This window comes from Eutrema salsugineum, unplaced genomic scaffold (assembly GCF_000478725.1).
Source record: "Eutrema salsugineum unplaced genomic scaffold, Eutsalg1_0 scaffold_8, whole genome shotgun sequence".
NCBI classification, from domain to species: domain Eukaryota; kingdom Viridiplantae; phylum Streptophyta; class Magnoliopsida; order Brassicales; family Brassicaceae; genus Eutrema; species Eutrema salsugineum.
Window position 1 is genome coordinate 6355457 of NW_006256414.1, and position 16751 is coordinate 6372207.

The 16751-nt window shown below is 34.8% G+C and overlaps 1 protein-coding gene across 2 annotated transcripts; it reads left to right on the forward strand.

Moving 5' to 3' along the window:
• The first annotated feature begins 445 nt into the window (after positions 1-445).
• On the forward strand, positions 446-2808 carry LOC18009647 (phosphoglycerate mutase-like protein 2). Of its 2 annotated transcripts, none has more exons than XM_006392249.2 (10): positions 446-593; positions 898-959; positions 1042-1149; positions 1248-1327; positions 1574-1736; positions 1819-1893; positions 1978-2066; positions 2151-2270; positions 2357-2401; positions 2492-2808. In XM_006392249.2, exons 1-10 carry the CDS (start codon positions 485-487, stop codon positions 2583-2585), a joined length of 945 nt encoding a protein of 314 aa, XP_006392311.1. In that variant the 5' UTR covers positions 446-484; the 3' UTR covers positions 2586-2808. The 2 variants fall into 2 exon arrangements, with proteins under 2 accessions (XP_006392311.1, XP_006392312.1); XM_006392250.2 differs by lacking the exon at positions 446-593 and adding an exon at positions 704-759.
• Positions 2809-16751: the final 13943 nt, after the last annotated feature.

Genomic DNA, 16751 nt, shown 5'->3' on the forward strand with positions numbered 1-16751 from the left:
TTGCTTTGATATGTCTTATCTATTTACCTCATCAAGTTTGAGTTTTCTAATTAATGCGTTCTCTAAAGTCACAGGGTATATCGGAATCCAACTGATGAACAGTGTTTTCGTTATAATATTGATTTTTCTGATAAATTTCTAGTGTTGTAGTTATGTAATATTGATTTTTCTGATCAATGTATAATGTACTTAAACCAAAAGAAAAGGACAAGTCTAGTACTGTATATGATTTTTTTTTTTTAATTTTAACATCTTAAATGTTAAAAATTTAATAAATTAATCAACCATTAACATTAACCTCAAGCACTCGTCCTTTATCCTATGTTAGTTCACGTCAAACAGAAACACGACAAAAGGTGCCAAATCAATTCACGGAATATTCCAAAAGTCGAAAGTTAAGCAAAAAAATTGGAAAGCAGAAAAAGCAGGAGACACGGATCTAACACAGTTTGCGACTCCCAATATTATATATTTAACTTTACCAATGAACTCTATTCTCTCATTTTCCCATTCCATTTCCATTTCCTCTGTTTCTCCTCTTCCTTCGCTTCGTACCCTCTCTCTTCATCGTTGCAACTCTATTCCTTCTCACGGTAACTCTCTCTCTCTCTCTCTCTCTCTCTCTCTCTCTCTCTCTCTCTCTCTCTCTCTCTCTCTCTCTCTCTCTCTCTTTTTGTTACGATCTCATAACATAGTTGTCGCCTGTCGGAATCTGGAATTTCATGTGTAGTTTTGGTTGGTCCTGGACTCTTCAAACAAGTAACACCATCTTTTGATTTCGCTGAATCAGATCGTTAATTTTATGGAAAAAAGGCTAAATGGGTTTTGCTTTTTATTTTATTTTTATTGATGGGTGATGTAAATTTGAATGGTTTTGGTGGATGAACCGAAAATTAGATATGGAGGCTAAACCAAGTCAAGGCCTTTACCCTCTGCATCGTTGCAAAACCATACATCTGGTTCGTTGTTCTCTTTTTCCTTGTTTCTTGATTTGGCTCTCTGTTTCTCATATTCTGATTTGAGCTCTTGTGGGGTTTTTAGGTGAGGCATGCTCAAGGGATTCACAATGTAGCAGGAGAGAAGAACCATGATGCTTACTTATCTGAGGATCTCTTTGATGCACATCTTACACCTCTCGGATGGCAACAGGTACTCTATATTTCTTTTTTAGCCTTCTCTTACTCGGATTTTGCATAAAAAGAATGATCTTTTGCAAAAGGGAAGTAATGTGGGTTTTGTTATTGTAGGTTGATAATCTACGCAAGCATGTTAAGGCAAGTGGGATCTCCAATAGAATTGAGTTAGTCGTTGTGTCGCCTCTGCTCAGGTAATATACTCGTTTTCTTGTTTTGTTATTGATATGATCTTGATGGCATTTTCATGATTGGATTCTTTCTTAAGACAAGTCATTTAGAGTGAATATGCTTAGTGGTTTATGTTATGTTGTTTAGCTCCTTTGAAAGCAGTTGCATTTTCATGATTGGAATATAGTTAAGACAAATCATCAAGAGTGAATATGGTTATGTTGTTTAGTTCCTTTGAGAGTACTGTATATGAATTTGTATTGTTTCAGGACTTTGCAAACTGCGGTTGGAACTTTTGGAGGGGAAAGTTACCGAGATGGTGTTGATGCAACTCCGCTTATGAAGGCAGGTGCAGGGAACAGCGATCGTCCTGCTATACCAAGCTTAAATTGCCCACCTTTTATTGCGGTTGAATCTTGCCGAGAACATTTGGTATGTTTACTCTTCACCTTTTTGACTTGATTGCAGTTTCTTGAGAGTACAAGTTTTTGAAGTGTTCTTGTTTTGGTTTCAGGGTGTTCATCCTTGTGACAGAAGAAGCAGTATCACCAAGTACCGCGAGTTATTCCCTGCGGTTGATTTTTCATTGGCAAGTACCTAACCATTTTGTTTCATTTTGGATCGGCCTTGTTATTTTCTTTGTTTTTCACAGTTTCTTATATTGTGTATACAGATAGAAACTGACGAAGATGTTTTGTGGAAGCCTGACATCAGAGAGGAGAACAAAGATATTGCTGCCAGAGGCGTGAGATTCATGAACTGGTGAATATTTGCTTGATGTTTGTTATTAGCATCTCTATGTTCTTGATGATTGTTTTGACATACTGAGTAATTTTCTGTATATAGGTTGAGTACAAGGAAAGAAAAGGAGATTGCGGTTGTTACTCATAGCGGATTCTTGTATCAAACATTAAACTCGTTTGGAAACGATTGTGATCCCGCTGTGAAGAGCGAGATTTCTTCACAGTAAGCTAGCTCTTTTCTCCTCTTTGATCATTTTTTTTCTTTATAGTTTGTGTTCTCAATATCTCAAATTCTTCTTATTGCTGCAGTTTTGCTAACTGTGAGCTCCGTTCGGTTGTTCTGGTGGATAAATGGTAAGTTTGTTTAATCAAAAAGCGTTTGCGCATTTGATACATTCACGAAGTCTTAATGTCATATCTTTCTCTGTGCTTGTTGAAATGCAGCATGAACAGTTCTGATCCTCCAGTGACCAACTATCCCGGAAAAATACCTTCCGGGGAAGATCTTCCAAGTGATATTGCTGATGAGAAGAAGTAGTTGGAGAGACAAAAGTAATGAGACTTATGTTTACTCTTTCATGAATCTCAAGAGTCATTAATGTTATTTACAATAAAGAATATACTAACTAAAGTTGATTCCTTGACTCTTCTTTTGAAGAGGGTGTTATTCGCTCCATCGATTTGAATATGAATCTCCATGGAGTATGGATTTAAACATGTTTTGTATTACATCATTATTTCTAGCTTATTCTCCTATAAAAGCGGTGCAAAACATGATGATGGTTGTTAAACAAATTTTGTTGAGATCTTGATTGGTTTCATTGGCTATAAGAAGTCATACCTTTATTGAACGGCCTAGGCTGGAATTATTTGTCCATGGTTATAAGTTGCTGAGGATAAACTTGATTACATGATGGCTGCAACTGGGTGTCTATTTTTCTGAATTCATGTGGAATGGGTTATTCCATTTAATTCAGTAAAATATCACCAGTTGTTACGGAATAACATTCATAAAAGATTCAGCAAAATTTTACTGAATACGTGAAAAGAAAAAAAATCTCTTTGTAAAAACATTCAGCATCGTAAATGTAGAGGAATGAGTGGAATACTCAATTTTCAATTCATAATTTTTCATTCTATTCCATTCATCTTCATTCTATTTATTTGCATTCATTCTATTCAGTATATTCCTTTAAAATGGTTTTCAGTTACACCGGATTTTCTTGATTCCCAAATTTTGTGTTTATCTAGGAGAAATTGAGGTGATTTTTATACTTCTAGCTGGAAGTTTCACTGACCCTCACCAAAAACCGTTCTGCTCGTGCTTTGTCTCGACCAGATCGCTTAACGCATTGTTCATATTTCCAAACGGGAATGAAGAAGATTGTGGCTGGGCTTTTTTTTTTTGGTCGTCTACCCAACTGTTACATCACTGTTGGCCAGGTTGAGGTTGATTAAGGAAATCGTCCTCAACCGACTCGTTATGATCGATGTGGGTGAATAAATATCCTCTTGCTCGGGCTCCTTTCGCAAGACTATCTGCATGGAGGTTTTTATTTCGGGGAATGTGGGATAGAATGAATTCCAAAAAGTTCTCGCGAAGGGTGCAGAAAGTATCAATTTCAGCCGAAAAGGAGGGCCAGTCAGAGGGGAAATCCGTCATATACACTAGCTCTGAGCAGTCAGTCAGAAAGTGAACTGAGCGCATATGTCTCTCACTTAGGCAAGACATGGCCCACAGTAGACAATTCATCTCAGCGTGAAGTGCGGATAAACTTCTTTGACATCCTTGTTGTCCATATACTTCCTTTCCCCCACCATCTTTGAAAATCCAACCGAGACCACTAACTGGACTGTGCCTGATCCACGAGGCATCAATCCAGCAAGTCGAAATCCGCATGCCCTTGATGGTAGGTATTTGAGGAGTTTGGCAATCCAAAACCCCGTCTATGCTATTTCCCTTGTCTTCGGGTTGGTTGGCGATCCTCCAGCTTTTCGCTTCCACCTTAGCATGAAGCGCCGTATCTTTAGGGGAGGTTTCTCTCCCGTTGAAGATTTTGTCGTTTCTAGCTTTCCAGATGAACCACAGGATCCACGGATAAACATCCTTATGTGGATCCGGCATGTCTAACTCTTTTGTTTCCCTAAAGAGAAAATTCATATTTTGAAAAATAGAGATACTCGGGAAGATGCCCGGAAGGGACGGAAAGTCCGATAACACCTAGACTTGTAATGCCGGGGGACATAAAAACAAAAGGTGATTTATGGTTTCTTCGGGTGATCCACAGCGAGGACAGCTCTTGTCAGTACCCAGGTGTCGGAAAGTGAGGTTGCGACATGTAGCCACGCATCCTGATAGAGCTTGCCACATGAAGTGTTTCATCTTCCCCGGAGCCCGGGTCTTCCAAACTTGTCGTTGTAGTGCTCTGATGCTTGGTTCTCTAATACTTTATGGGTTTTGAAGTAGCTTCATCCTTCTAATTAAGTCGTATCCTGATTTTACTGAGTATAGACCTGATTTCGAATGGTTCCAGGCGTATCCGTCTAAGGTTCTATGTCGACTAGGTCTCAACCCGAGAATGAGGTGAACATCCTCAGGATGGAAAAAGAACCTCAAAAGGGGGGCATCCCACTGTTTTGTATCCTGGCGGATGAAGTGGTAGACAAGAAGCCCCGGGTCCCGGTATCCAATATGAGGAGCTGCTCTCGGAGGTCTTGCCTTGGTATCTGGGATCCAGGGTTCGCTCCAGGCTCTCGTATTTAGGCCCAAACCTATCTTCGTTCGTAGTCCCATCATTAGATATGGTTTTGCAGCCAGAATACTTCGCCATCCATAAGACGGGGAGTAGACCTTATGATCCTCTAGGGGGTCTGATTGCCTATAATATCTCCCTCGCAGGACTCGAGCCAGGAGTGAATTGGGGTACTGAATAAGACGCCATAGCTGTTTAGCTAGAAGGGCTAAATTGAAATCATATAAATCTCAAAAGCCCAGCCCTCCCATATCATGGGGAATGCAGATCTTATCCCAAGCTATCCAGTGTATCCCACTGCTATCTTTTCGAGCTCCACCAGAAATTTGCAATAGCACTTCGTAGCTTATCTATCACACCTTTGGGAAGCAGGAAGCATGACATGACATATGTAGGGATGGCTTGAGCTACCGCTTTTATCTGAATGTCTTTTCCGCCCTTGGAGAGAAGCCTTGCAGACCAGGTGTTTACACGGTTATTTAGACGATCTTGGACGTAGGAGAACACTTTCTTTTTTGATCCACAGATCTGCTCGGGGAGGCCTAGGTACATACCCATAGCCCCTTCTGTCGTGATCCCGATGGCAGTCTTGATGTCTTGTTTCAATGTCGGGAATACTTTATTTCCAAACATTATGGAGGATTTCCCCAGGTTAAGCTGTTGTCCCGAGGCTGAGCCATAAGTGGTGATGATTTTAAAGATCTCAGTTCCTTGTTGTACAGTTGCTTGGCAGAAAAACAAGCTATCATCCGCAAAAAGAAGGTGGGAAACTGGTGGGCTTGCTTGGGCAATTTTGAGCCCAGAGATTCTTTTTTCTTTCTCCGCTCCATTTAGAAGTGAGATAAGGGCTTCGGTACACAGGATGAAGAAGAAGGGGGAAAGAGGGTCTCCTTGCCTTAAGCCTCTCGACGGAATGATCTTTCCTTTTGGTTCTCCATTAATTAGAACTTGATAGGAGACCGAAGAAATACAGAACATCATGAGCTTGACCCATCGCTCAGCGAACCCCAATTTGATCATGAGGGCTTCAATGAAACTCCATTCTATTCTGTCGTATGCTTTGCTCATATCTGTCTTGATGGCCATGAAATTTTCTCTGCACACGGAATTTGTACGTAATGCGTGGAAGTTTTCCTGTGCCAACAGAATATTATCTGTAATCAGCCGTCTAGCCAAAAAGGCTGATTGGGTCTCGGAGATCAGGTGTGGTAGAGTCTTTTTTAAGCGCTTGCACGTGAGTTTTGAGATGATTTTGTAACTCACATTACAGAGACTAATCGGTCGAAATTCTGTCATAACCCTGGGTTTGTCTTTCTTAGGGATAAGACATATATTTGTTTGGTTGAGTCTAGGGTCAAAGAAACCGGTTAAGAAGAAATCTTTGACTAAATTGACTATATCTTGGCGGAATTCCTGCCAGAATTTTTGGTAAAATTTGCTAGTCATTCCGTCTGGTCCCGGCGCTTTGTCCGGGTTGATATCGAAAAGAGCTTCCCTAATCTCTGCTTCTGTGGGTTCTTTAAGTAGGAGTTGATTAGAAGATTCTGTAACTTTTTCTGTGATAAACCGGAGAGACTCTTCCGGTTGTGTAGGTTGAGATGTGGTGAACAGGTCTTTAAAATAGTGGGATGCTACCCGTTCGATACCTCTGGCATTTTCCACCCAGTGTCCATTGTTATCTCTTAGGGCGACGATTCGATTACGGCTTCATCTCTGTTTCCTGAAAATTTTTTGTATTTTTATCCCCGACTTTGTGCCATTGCTCTCTACTCTTCTGCTTCCAGAAGAGTTCTTCGTCCCTAAAGGCAGCACAAAGTTTTCTCTTAATCTCTTCAACCTCTTCTAATGAGGAGAATTTGTTATCTTGTGCCGCGTCTAGTTGTGCTTTAAGTTTCTCAATCATCTTTTCGGAATTTGTTACTTGAGTTTTGTTCCACCTGAAGATGCTCCGGCAACAGTCGGCAACTTTAAGATAGAAATCCCGACGTGGGATTCCATTTAAAGGCCTCCAGCCGGAGATTACTGCTTCTTTGAAGCCTGGTTTCCCCAGCCATCTTTTGTCGAAACGGAAAGATCTCTTCTTCCGTCGGTTATCCACCTGAATTCGTGGCTGGGCTTTGAAGTGATGAAAAACAAAAACAAAAACGATAATAACAAACGAACAGCAATAAAAAAAAAACATGATACAATTTAGCAAGAAGATAAAATATGGTCTGTTTATTTTGGGAATCAGGATAGGAAATCTTGAGAATGGGACATAAACAGATAATTTTAGGTATTAAAAAAATTACACAAAATGTTCCTGACAAAGAAACAGAACTAGAAAGTGGGATCACAGGACGGATTTGAAGAATTTGGATAATAGGACGAGTTTTGAAACATTCGGGTCATTAAAATCACTTCAAAAACTCTCAATAATTTGGAAAAAGATAAACTTCAGAAATGATGATTGGGGTAATTTTGAGAAATTTTGGGGTTTTTTTAAAGTTAATTTTCAAAAATTTAGCTATAAAACGGATTATTACAGATATCCTATCTCATTTTTTTTTTTTTAATAAATTACTAGATGAGTACCCGCCTTACGTGCAGACTTTTCTTTATATGTTTAATCTACAAATAATTATCTTTTTTTTTAATTGAATGTAAAATTTATTCAATCAAGGATTTTTTACATCAAATGCATGAGAGTTTAAAGAATTCAAAATACAACTTTAAGAATTTTCCTAATCTCTAGTGTCAAATCAAAACATAAAACTGTCCTCATAATCTTGGTCCCTTATGAGTCTGATCGAGCTTAGACTGTTTCTCACTGTTCTGTCAATGAGCTTTATTAATCTTTGAGGTGGAGAGGAGTCTTCACCATGCCTCTGTGCATTTCTTTCTCTCCAAATAGCGTGGATTGTGGCCTGCAGTGTATATTTCTTAACGAACCAGTAGATTTTCGTCTGAGTTCTATCTTGTATGAGTTGCATCAGGTCCTCCCATGTTGTCATAAATCTGCTCTTGAGTATGCCCTTGGCCAATTTCGTCCATACCTGAGAAGAGTATGTGCAGGTGAAGAACAGGTGTTGCTTCGTCTCTAAAGGGTGTTGGCAGAGTGTACAGGTTGGAACAACATTAGTGTCCCACTTCACCATTCTGTCTCCAGTGGCCAATCTGTTCTGCATTACGATCCAGTGAAGAAATAAAAAAAATCAGCGTGGCATGCTTAAACCAAACAGCTTCAGCCCAAGAACATTTCAACTGAGGTTCCCGAATGAGAAGCCAAGTAGCTTTGGCGTTGAATTTCGGTTTGAAAGTGTCTGCACTGCACTTCCATTTGACTATATCAGCTTCCTCAAAGTTTGCAGTCTCTCTAACCTGTATGATTTCCTCTTCTACTCTGTTTAGGAGCATCACTCTCTGTCTTCTTTGTCTGTGGTTTTTCAGAACACTTTCAGAATAATTATCGAATTTGTGTATGAGTTTAACATGATTTGCATATTCAAATTGTTTTGAACAATACTTTTAAAAAGAAAAATAATCTTTGACATCTTTATTTTTGGTTTAAATCTTTTAGTAGTATAAATAAGTTTGTTATGAATATTTTAGCATTATCTTTGTTAACCCAACTACATTTTATTTGTCTCTTGTACAAGCATGTGAGCATTAAAACTTTGAATTCACCAAATATCATTAGCTTGATTGGTAAAGTGAACTCTGGAGGGATTACGGGTTTTGCTTAGAGATCACCAAATGACGCTTGAGACAGAGCTACTATTATATGTTGTAGTTTCAGGCCTGGAGAGATTACGAACTTTGGCCCAGAACCTCCTCATAATTCAAAAAAAAAAAATTTGAATTCTTGACAAAAAGAGAAAAAATACTTTGATTCAAAGTTACATCATGGTTTGCTCTCTGTAGACTTAAATTTTTACATTATGGTTTGCTCTCTGTAGGCTTAACTTTTTGCATTACCTATATGTTTTTAACAAAATCGGTTTTATTTTCTCATTAAGTATTCTTTAGGTGGATCATGTGTTGGGTTTTTCCTTAGAAGATTATGAGGAGATCTCATGTGTTGAGATTTTTGAAGAAACAATAAACAGTTAGAACCGAACTTCTCTTTCTATGACAGTTCTATGACTCTGCTATCTCCAGCTCGTTCATAAACGTTCTTGGCCCTCAATTCTGGGGTTTTCAATTCTGGCCCTCAGTTCTATGACTTTGAATATGGTAGATCTTCTTGTTCTCATTTTTCATTAGTTAATATAGCACATATATGCGTTTAGAATTTTGCTCTTCTACATATTCGGTCATTAGCTCCGATTTTCCCATGTCATTATATTCATGATAGATTTAATGCATGAAACTATCCTCGTAAGCATGGTTTATTGCCAGAGTATCCCTGGATAAGTCTATCTTGGTAGACTATCCTTAAAATGTTTGTCAATGTCCATTTTAACCCGAAGATAGACAGTATTACAGAATTGCCATTTTTAATTATATTGTTTTCTTTTTAAAGAGATATTAATAAAAAAAGAAATAGGTTAAGTTAAGATTGGGGAGTCTTGTTGGTTTCTAAAAAAAAAGGAACGATAGCGGCGATGAGTGCGACGGCGAAGGCGAAAAGGAACGAACGAAACGACCAGATTCTGGCGGAGACTGAAGGTTTTCCGGTAAGATCTTCTTCCTCACACTTCTATGTTCTTTCCTCTTTGTTTACAGAAGTTTCTGCACCGTTCAAAGCATCTGCAGAGTTCAACGATGACTTCTAGGGTTCGAGTCGTCTGCAGATTTCGAGGAGTTGCCGGAATTACTTTCCGAAAATCATCTTGCGGCGCCGTTTTAGTATGCGACAGCGAGGATTAGACTTGGTTTGGTAATCTAACCCTAATTTTTTGTTTGCAGGTGATAGGGAAATTTCCGGTGGGTTAGAGGAAATCCGGTGAGGGTGAAGATCTGCGGTGAGTCAGGGTTATATTATGGTCGATTTATTGTTAATTAAGCGGAGTTTTTTTATGTTATGATGGTAGACTTGAATGGTATATAAAATGAGTAGTAGACTTGTTTCTATAAAGAGTAGTATACTAGTTCATAAATGAGAAAGAGTAGTAGACTTGTTCGGAAAAGCAGAAAGAGTAGAAGACTTGTTCAATAAAGATAGAGTTTAGTTTAGTAGACTTGTTCATAAATGATTGAGAGTGGTAGACATGTTCAGTAAAGATAAAGTTTAGTTTAGTAGACTTGTTCATAAATGATTGAGAGTGGTAGACATGTTCGTATAGTGGGTGGTAGACTTGTTCATAAATGATTGAGAGTGGTAGACATATTCATATAACGAGTGGTAGACTTGTTTGTAACTGATTAAGAATGGTAGACTAATTCTTATTCAATATATGCAGAGATGGCCTCTTCTAGCAAGAAGAAGGAGTACCCATCCACACTATTTCCGCCTGGGAGATCACCTCTGCAGAAGAAGAGTTTCCATAATTGTTGCCAATTGAGTGAATTCGGGCACATGAGAAATGGAGTTGGAAATACAGTTTTCAATGATATCATGAACACCTCTCAGGTAAGCTTGCTTTTATTTAGTAGATTTGTTTGCCTTTGTAGTTTGATTTGTTTGGTGTTATTTGGTAGATTTGCTGTGTAGTTTAGTAGACTTGTTCGTTATTGATTTATTTTGGTATCATCTACAATTCTCAGGTTGGAGTTTTGCTGAAGCTTGCTACGAAGACTTACACCTGGTCTGCGAAGACCGTTCATAATTTGGTTACCAACCAATTAACTGTATGTCAAAATGTTAGACGGTAGACTTGTTATGTCTAACCCTGACGAAGGTAGACTTTTATTGTTTTTTACGTCGACCCCTAATGACGGAAGACTTCTATGGCGGATTCTTTTAGGACATGTTGATGAACTAGACTTTTAAAGGACCATGATTTTTTTGGCATGATGTTGGTCCTTTGAAAGTTTGGTATATTTAATGCTAAAACGGTTAATTATTGGAATATTTTGCATCAATTAGGTCGACAACAATTTTTTAAAAAAAAGTACGACGGTACAAGTACTAGAAGAGAGTACAAAATTGAAGCAAGTGTTACAAGTCTAACAAACTGATTATTACAAGAGAGTAGAAAATTTAGGTTTTACATGTGATGCGATTATGTCCACTTTTACCACAAGTAGAGCATTTAGGCATCTGTCTTGGACGTTTGTTCGCTGTCGCGATCTCGAATGCACTCTTAATGCGTGTCTTCTTTGGTCTGCCTGGAGGATTGCGAACGAAAGGAGGATGACAAATTTTGTTAGCCACTTTTTCTGGCACTGGTAGTGCTATATCTCTTGGCATTACACTTCCTGCGTAAGCATGTTGCAGGTAATTTGTTTGGTAGTAAGGATGGCATAGGGAGATTCATGAAGTTTTTCTTGCTTCCGCAGCGGCTATGACATGTACACAAAGGATTTTATCAAGATCAAACCGACAGCAGGTACATGTTTTTTCCTTCAAATTGACAACATGGGCAGAAGTTGTGCCAATAACCTCTGACTGATCTGCGTCAATAACTTGCACAGCCAAAAGTTTGGCATCTTCAACCCTGATCTGCTTACAAAACATGTGAATAAGTCTACTACAAATGCTACTTCAATAATTTGTCTACTATAAAATACTAAGTATTGAGCCCCCGCAAAATCGCGGGGGAAATAAAGTATATTAAACTCTTAATTATTTTAAATATTGATAAGTAAACATACATATAAGAAAAGGTGGTGATATTTAGATGTAAATATCCAATTTTTTTTAAAAATAACTACTATTGTAAAAAAATAAATAGATATGACGTTCAAAAATATAAAGATACAAAGACGAACGAAGTCGTACAAAGCACAATTAACACACATTTATACTTGAGTTCATAGTTTACAATTAATGTAACAATGTATAACTCAATATATACATCTATATAAAAGACAACTATACAACTGACATTGAGAAGAAGTTAAACGACGATTATAACCAATATGATCAATTTTATCGATATAATTCAATCATTGATAGATATATTATTACAATGAAATGTTTTTTAAAACATTATCATGATATGAAATGTTAAAATCTCCAAACAAAGAGAATAAAATTATAGTACAAAATCATGTATGAAAGCAATTCAAAATTTTCATGATTTGTAAAAAAATTGGAAAAAAATTGGATTTCAAACCATTAGTAATAGTTTTGATACATTTTTAAGTCAACATTATCTTTCGGAAACCTAAAATTATCTTGAATTTATAACATCATATAGCATTGGACATATTATATTGGCTTAACAAATTTTTAATTGTGTGATATTAGGCCTTTTAATTCGTTAGCTGTATCAAAAATATAATTTTGAGAGAACTTTGGTAGCTCACCATCACATAGTGGTACAGATGGATTTTCATCATGGATTTTGAAACAATATATCCCATATGTAGTTTAAACAGAATAATCAATTTCTGCATCCATAAAAGTAAAAGCTAGGATATAATTATTTGCTCTCATATATCAGAAAACAAAAGATCACTTAATAATGGTGGAGGCTCACGACCAGTAGAGAGTAAAACACGAACTTGTTTGCAACAAATTAAGAACAATGGTCGTTTACGAACTGCATCTCTTTCAGTACTTTCTAATGACCAAACATAACCATTACAATCGGGACATTGCATTACGTTATTATTTGGTTTTTTTTTTCGTGATCTTCATCCTTTTCATTTAAATGGTTAACATTATTAGTTCTAATATTAAAAAAAAAGTTATAATATTATAACTACCAATAAAAATACTCACTATTCCAAATTTTTTTGGGGATAATGCTATCGTTTGATATTGGTTGAAAACCACCATCTATTCAAAAATGAATTTTTAACTAATATATGTAAATTAAATTTCCAAAAGTATATTTTTAAAAAAATATTAAATTTAATTGACATACTATTGACCAAAGATTTTTGTTGAGAGAAACTTTCTCTTTCTATTGAATTTCTAGTATTCATTGATTTTTTATGTTTCCTGCAAGCAAAAAATTTATAAAAATTCAAACATTATCAGCCAAGTTTTAAAAACATTATGTATGAGTTAATTTTTTAAAAATGAAAAAACCAATACATAACTAAATTTGATCATACTATTGAATAAATAATTCTTTCTTTGTTTAAAAACAGTGAACTCATAAATCTTATGCCAATAGTAATAGAAAAACTTGTAAGTATAGCGGATACTTCTACTTTATGTTGTTTAACAGGTGAAATGTATGCTTGATAAATAAAATGTTTATCTATCTCTAAATAAAATAAAAACAAAAAATGTGTCTTATTGTTATATATATATTATATATATATATATATTTAATTAGGTACAAAATTGTATCCAACAGTTGCAATAGTTTAGCAGAAACATAATTCCAACAGTTGCAATGGTTTAATAATCATTAACTCAATAGGTGCAATGGTTGGTAACATAATTTTAAATTCAATAGTTGCAATGTTTAATAAATAAACCATAAACTCAAGAGTTGCAGTGGTTAGTAAAATAACCATAATCTCTAGAATTGCAATATTTAGAGAAATAACCATGAACTCAATAGTTGCAATAATTCACTAAAAAAATGGTAACATTTAAATTTTCAGCATTCATTTTCCATTATAAATGGAATCATAGATTCACAAATAAACAATACTTCCTAATTACAAACGAAAAGACACAACCATACAATAACAACCGTTCATAAAATTAGCAGTTATATACAAAATATATTATTTTAAAAATATTTAATAAACATGCACAACAGTTCATTCATAGTTTTTCACGGAAAGTTATAATCTAAAATATTCAAACGAAAAGACACAACCTTATAATAATAAATTTTCTTAAAAATAATTGTTATAAATGAAAATGTAAAACTAATAAAACATAATATGAATAGAAAGACACAATGATTCAATAATAGTTTTTCATATTGTTCTTTCACAATATTAAGGTTTTTTTGTTCTTCCTAACCTTTTATTTTGTTATGAAACTTTTTGTGATTTTTTTTTTCTTTTTTCTTTTCCAAACTAAATTCTTCATAACTTTCACATAAATTGAGTTCTTTGTTGTCTTCTTTTTCAATTCATATCAAAATATATAAGTTGTGTTAAAGTGCATCTTTAATCCCCATTATAGTTTGGTATATCATGTTTCCTGTGTCAAATCAATTATATAATTGTCTCACATTTTCTAGATAATGAGTGGATGGTAGATCCTTCAATTCAAGTTCTTCTTTATTTATGGCTGAATAATTTTTTTTAAAAAAAATATAACTAAAAAACTCATAAGATAAAATAAAATATTGCCTTTTAAGATTAGTGATATAATTGCCAAGAGAATTACCATTTTTTGTTTAGTCCAATTTTTTTGGCTTTTGTTCCAAAAATATGTTCTTGGGAAATGAACAAATTTTCACCTTTCATTTCAAGTTTTTTTTTATTCATGACTAACCATCTACTAAAAAAAACTTTCTTGTAACACCATTTCTGTAAAAATTTCTTGCAAATGAACAAAGTTTTTATTTAAGGAATTTTAAGTTAATTTGAAGTTTATCAACAATAAATTGATATGTAAGATGTTGTTTTTCAAAGTAAGAGAGCATTATAAGAAAAAATTTTCAATAAAAGAAATAATAAACAATGAACAAAATATATACAATTTTGAAAAGACATAAGTATTCAGATAAGCAGCCGTTGATAATCAGCAGTTATGTACAAAATGGTATAATTAATAAAATAAAATAAAAAGACACAACCATAAAATTGTAACGTTTGAATAAATTAATAGTTATAAATAAAAAGATACAATAAAAAGACACAATTGTTCAAAGATTAATGAATTATAACATTTGAATAAATTAGCAGTTATAAATGAAAATGTACAATAGAAAGACACAATGGTTCAAGAGTCCATTCATAGTTTTCATTTTGTATTAATTAATAGATAAATAAGTATACTACAAGTGGTTATTCAAATAACATGTCTACCATAAAATATAAATAAGTCTACTACAAATGCTACAAAAATATGTCTACCATGAAATATTAAATAAGTTTACTGCATATGTTAATTCAAATAACATGTCTACCACAAAATATAAATAAGTCTACTACAATTGCTAGTGATGTAAATCATTCTACGAAGGGAAAAGAATTACAAATATAAATAAGTCTACTACAATTGCTTCGCATCTTCGTCTATCTCATCTTGATCAACCCTGCAGTTCCCGTTTTTTTCGTTTATCTCAACACATAAACGAACTGTTTCGTTTTGGAATTGCTGTAAAAAAACTACACAACTGCCTTGAATTTCCTTTAACCACAGGAGGTGTATCGATTGGCAATCTTCGTCGTACCTCCGTCAACAACATATAACTAAATTGCACCTCATGAAAATGATGATCTAATCCGAAATCTTCAAACCCCATTTGAAGAAAATCGTCATAAGATGTATGACGATCTACTCCTACCACGCAGGATCTTCTCGACTGGTCTACGACGAACTCCCACCTATTTTTCCTTAAAAACCAATTACCACTTACCAGAATCACTTGTTCCATGATTTCGGGTAATTGAAGGAAATAACTTGTAAGAAGATGTGGAATGATGAAAATAGCTTCTTATAAAGAAACAGATACATGCAAGTATCACAGTTCGACGACTGCAACCCTAATTGAAGAAGATGACACAATCGGTTTTTTTTGTAATATTTACGAACAAATTTGAGCAAAAAAGTCTTTTCAAATTTTTAAAAAGTCAAATGTCTACTATAAACAAGCTTCATAAGTCTACCATCCACCTAAATAATTATAAGTCTACTAAACTAAAGTTTATTTTTCAAAGTACAGGTTAATTGAGTAAGAACAAAATACAAACATAAGTCTACCAGTATTGTAAATAACAAATATTAAATCTACCAAAATTTAATAATTCTACTATAGTTATAATTAAATCTACCACATTATTTTCTAAAATACGACTGTTTTAAATCTACCATACATACTAATAAATCTACCAACTCCTTATAAAGCTACTATTAATAGCAATAAGTCCACCAAACAAAATAAGTCTACTGTATAAATCTGTCACCATTACAAATAAATCTGTCGCCATTACTATTTAAATCTACCAAAAAAAGTCAAACACTTACGATAAGTCAATGATATTTTCATAAGTCTATCATTAAAGATAATAAACCTACCAACAATAAATATGTCTACCAACAATAAATATGTCTACCAACCAAAAATAAGTCTACTATGCTATAAAAATATGTCTACCAAAACAAGTCTACTAAGGTTCAACAAATCTACCAACTCTCAAATAAATCTACCAACAAAAATTTGCGTTGACCAAATTTAAACAAGTCTGCTACAAATAGTGGTAGACTTATGCATAATGCCGCGCTACTTTTTGCTTACGTGACATATAAAAAGTAATGGCATTTTCGTAATAATATTTTTTTCAACAAAGCCCAAAAGGGCAAGATCGGTATACGAAGTTAATCTAGCATAAAAAATAAAAGTGTGTCAAACTATTAATAAACATTGGTTTGAAGGGTACTTGAGTAATCCACCTTTCATGATATTGATACAATGAAACATATAGTCTCTATCTTTCTAATTTCTCAGATTGTAATAAAGAATAGGACAAATGTACAACTTACAACTATAGATGTAAGAAGTGAACTTTATTGAATTAAATGTCGTCAATATCTCTTAAAAAGAACGAAAAAAGGATTCGTATTCACAAATAAACTACCGCTTCATTTAAAGCACACAACTGTGAAGAACATTACATTAACCTTGGTCGCTTTAGAGTTCTTGTCTAGTCCTCTCTGCAGAAAACACTCTTTCTTCAAAGCTTAAGGATAAAAAAAAGTAGGAAAAATGAGTAGGGGA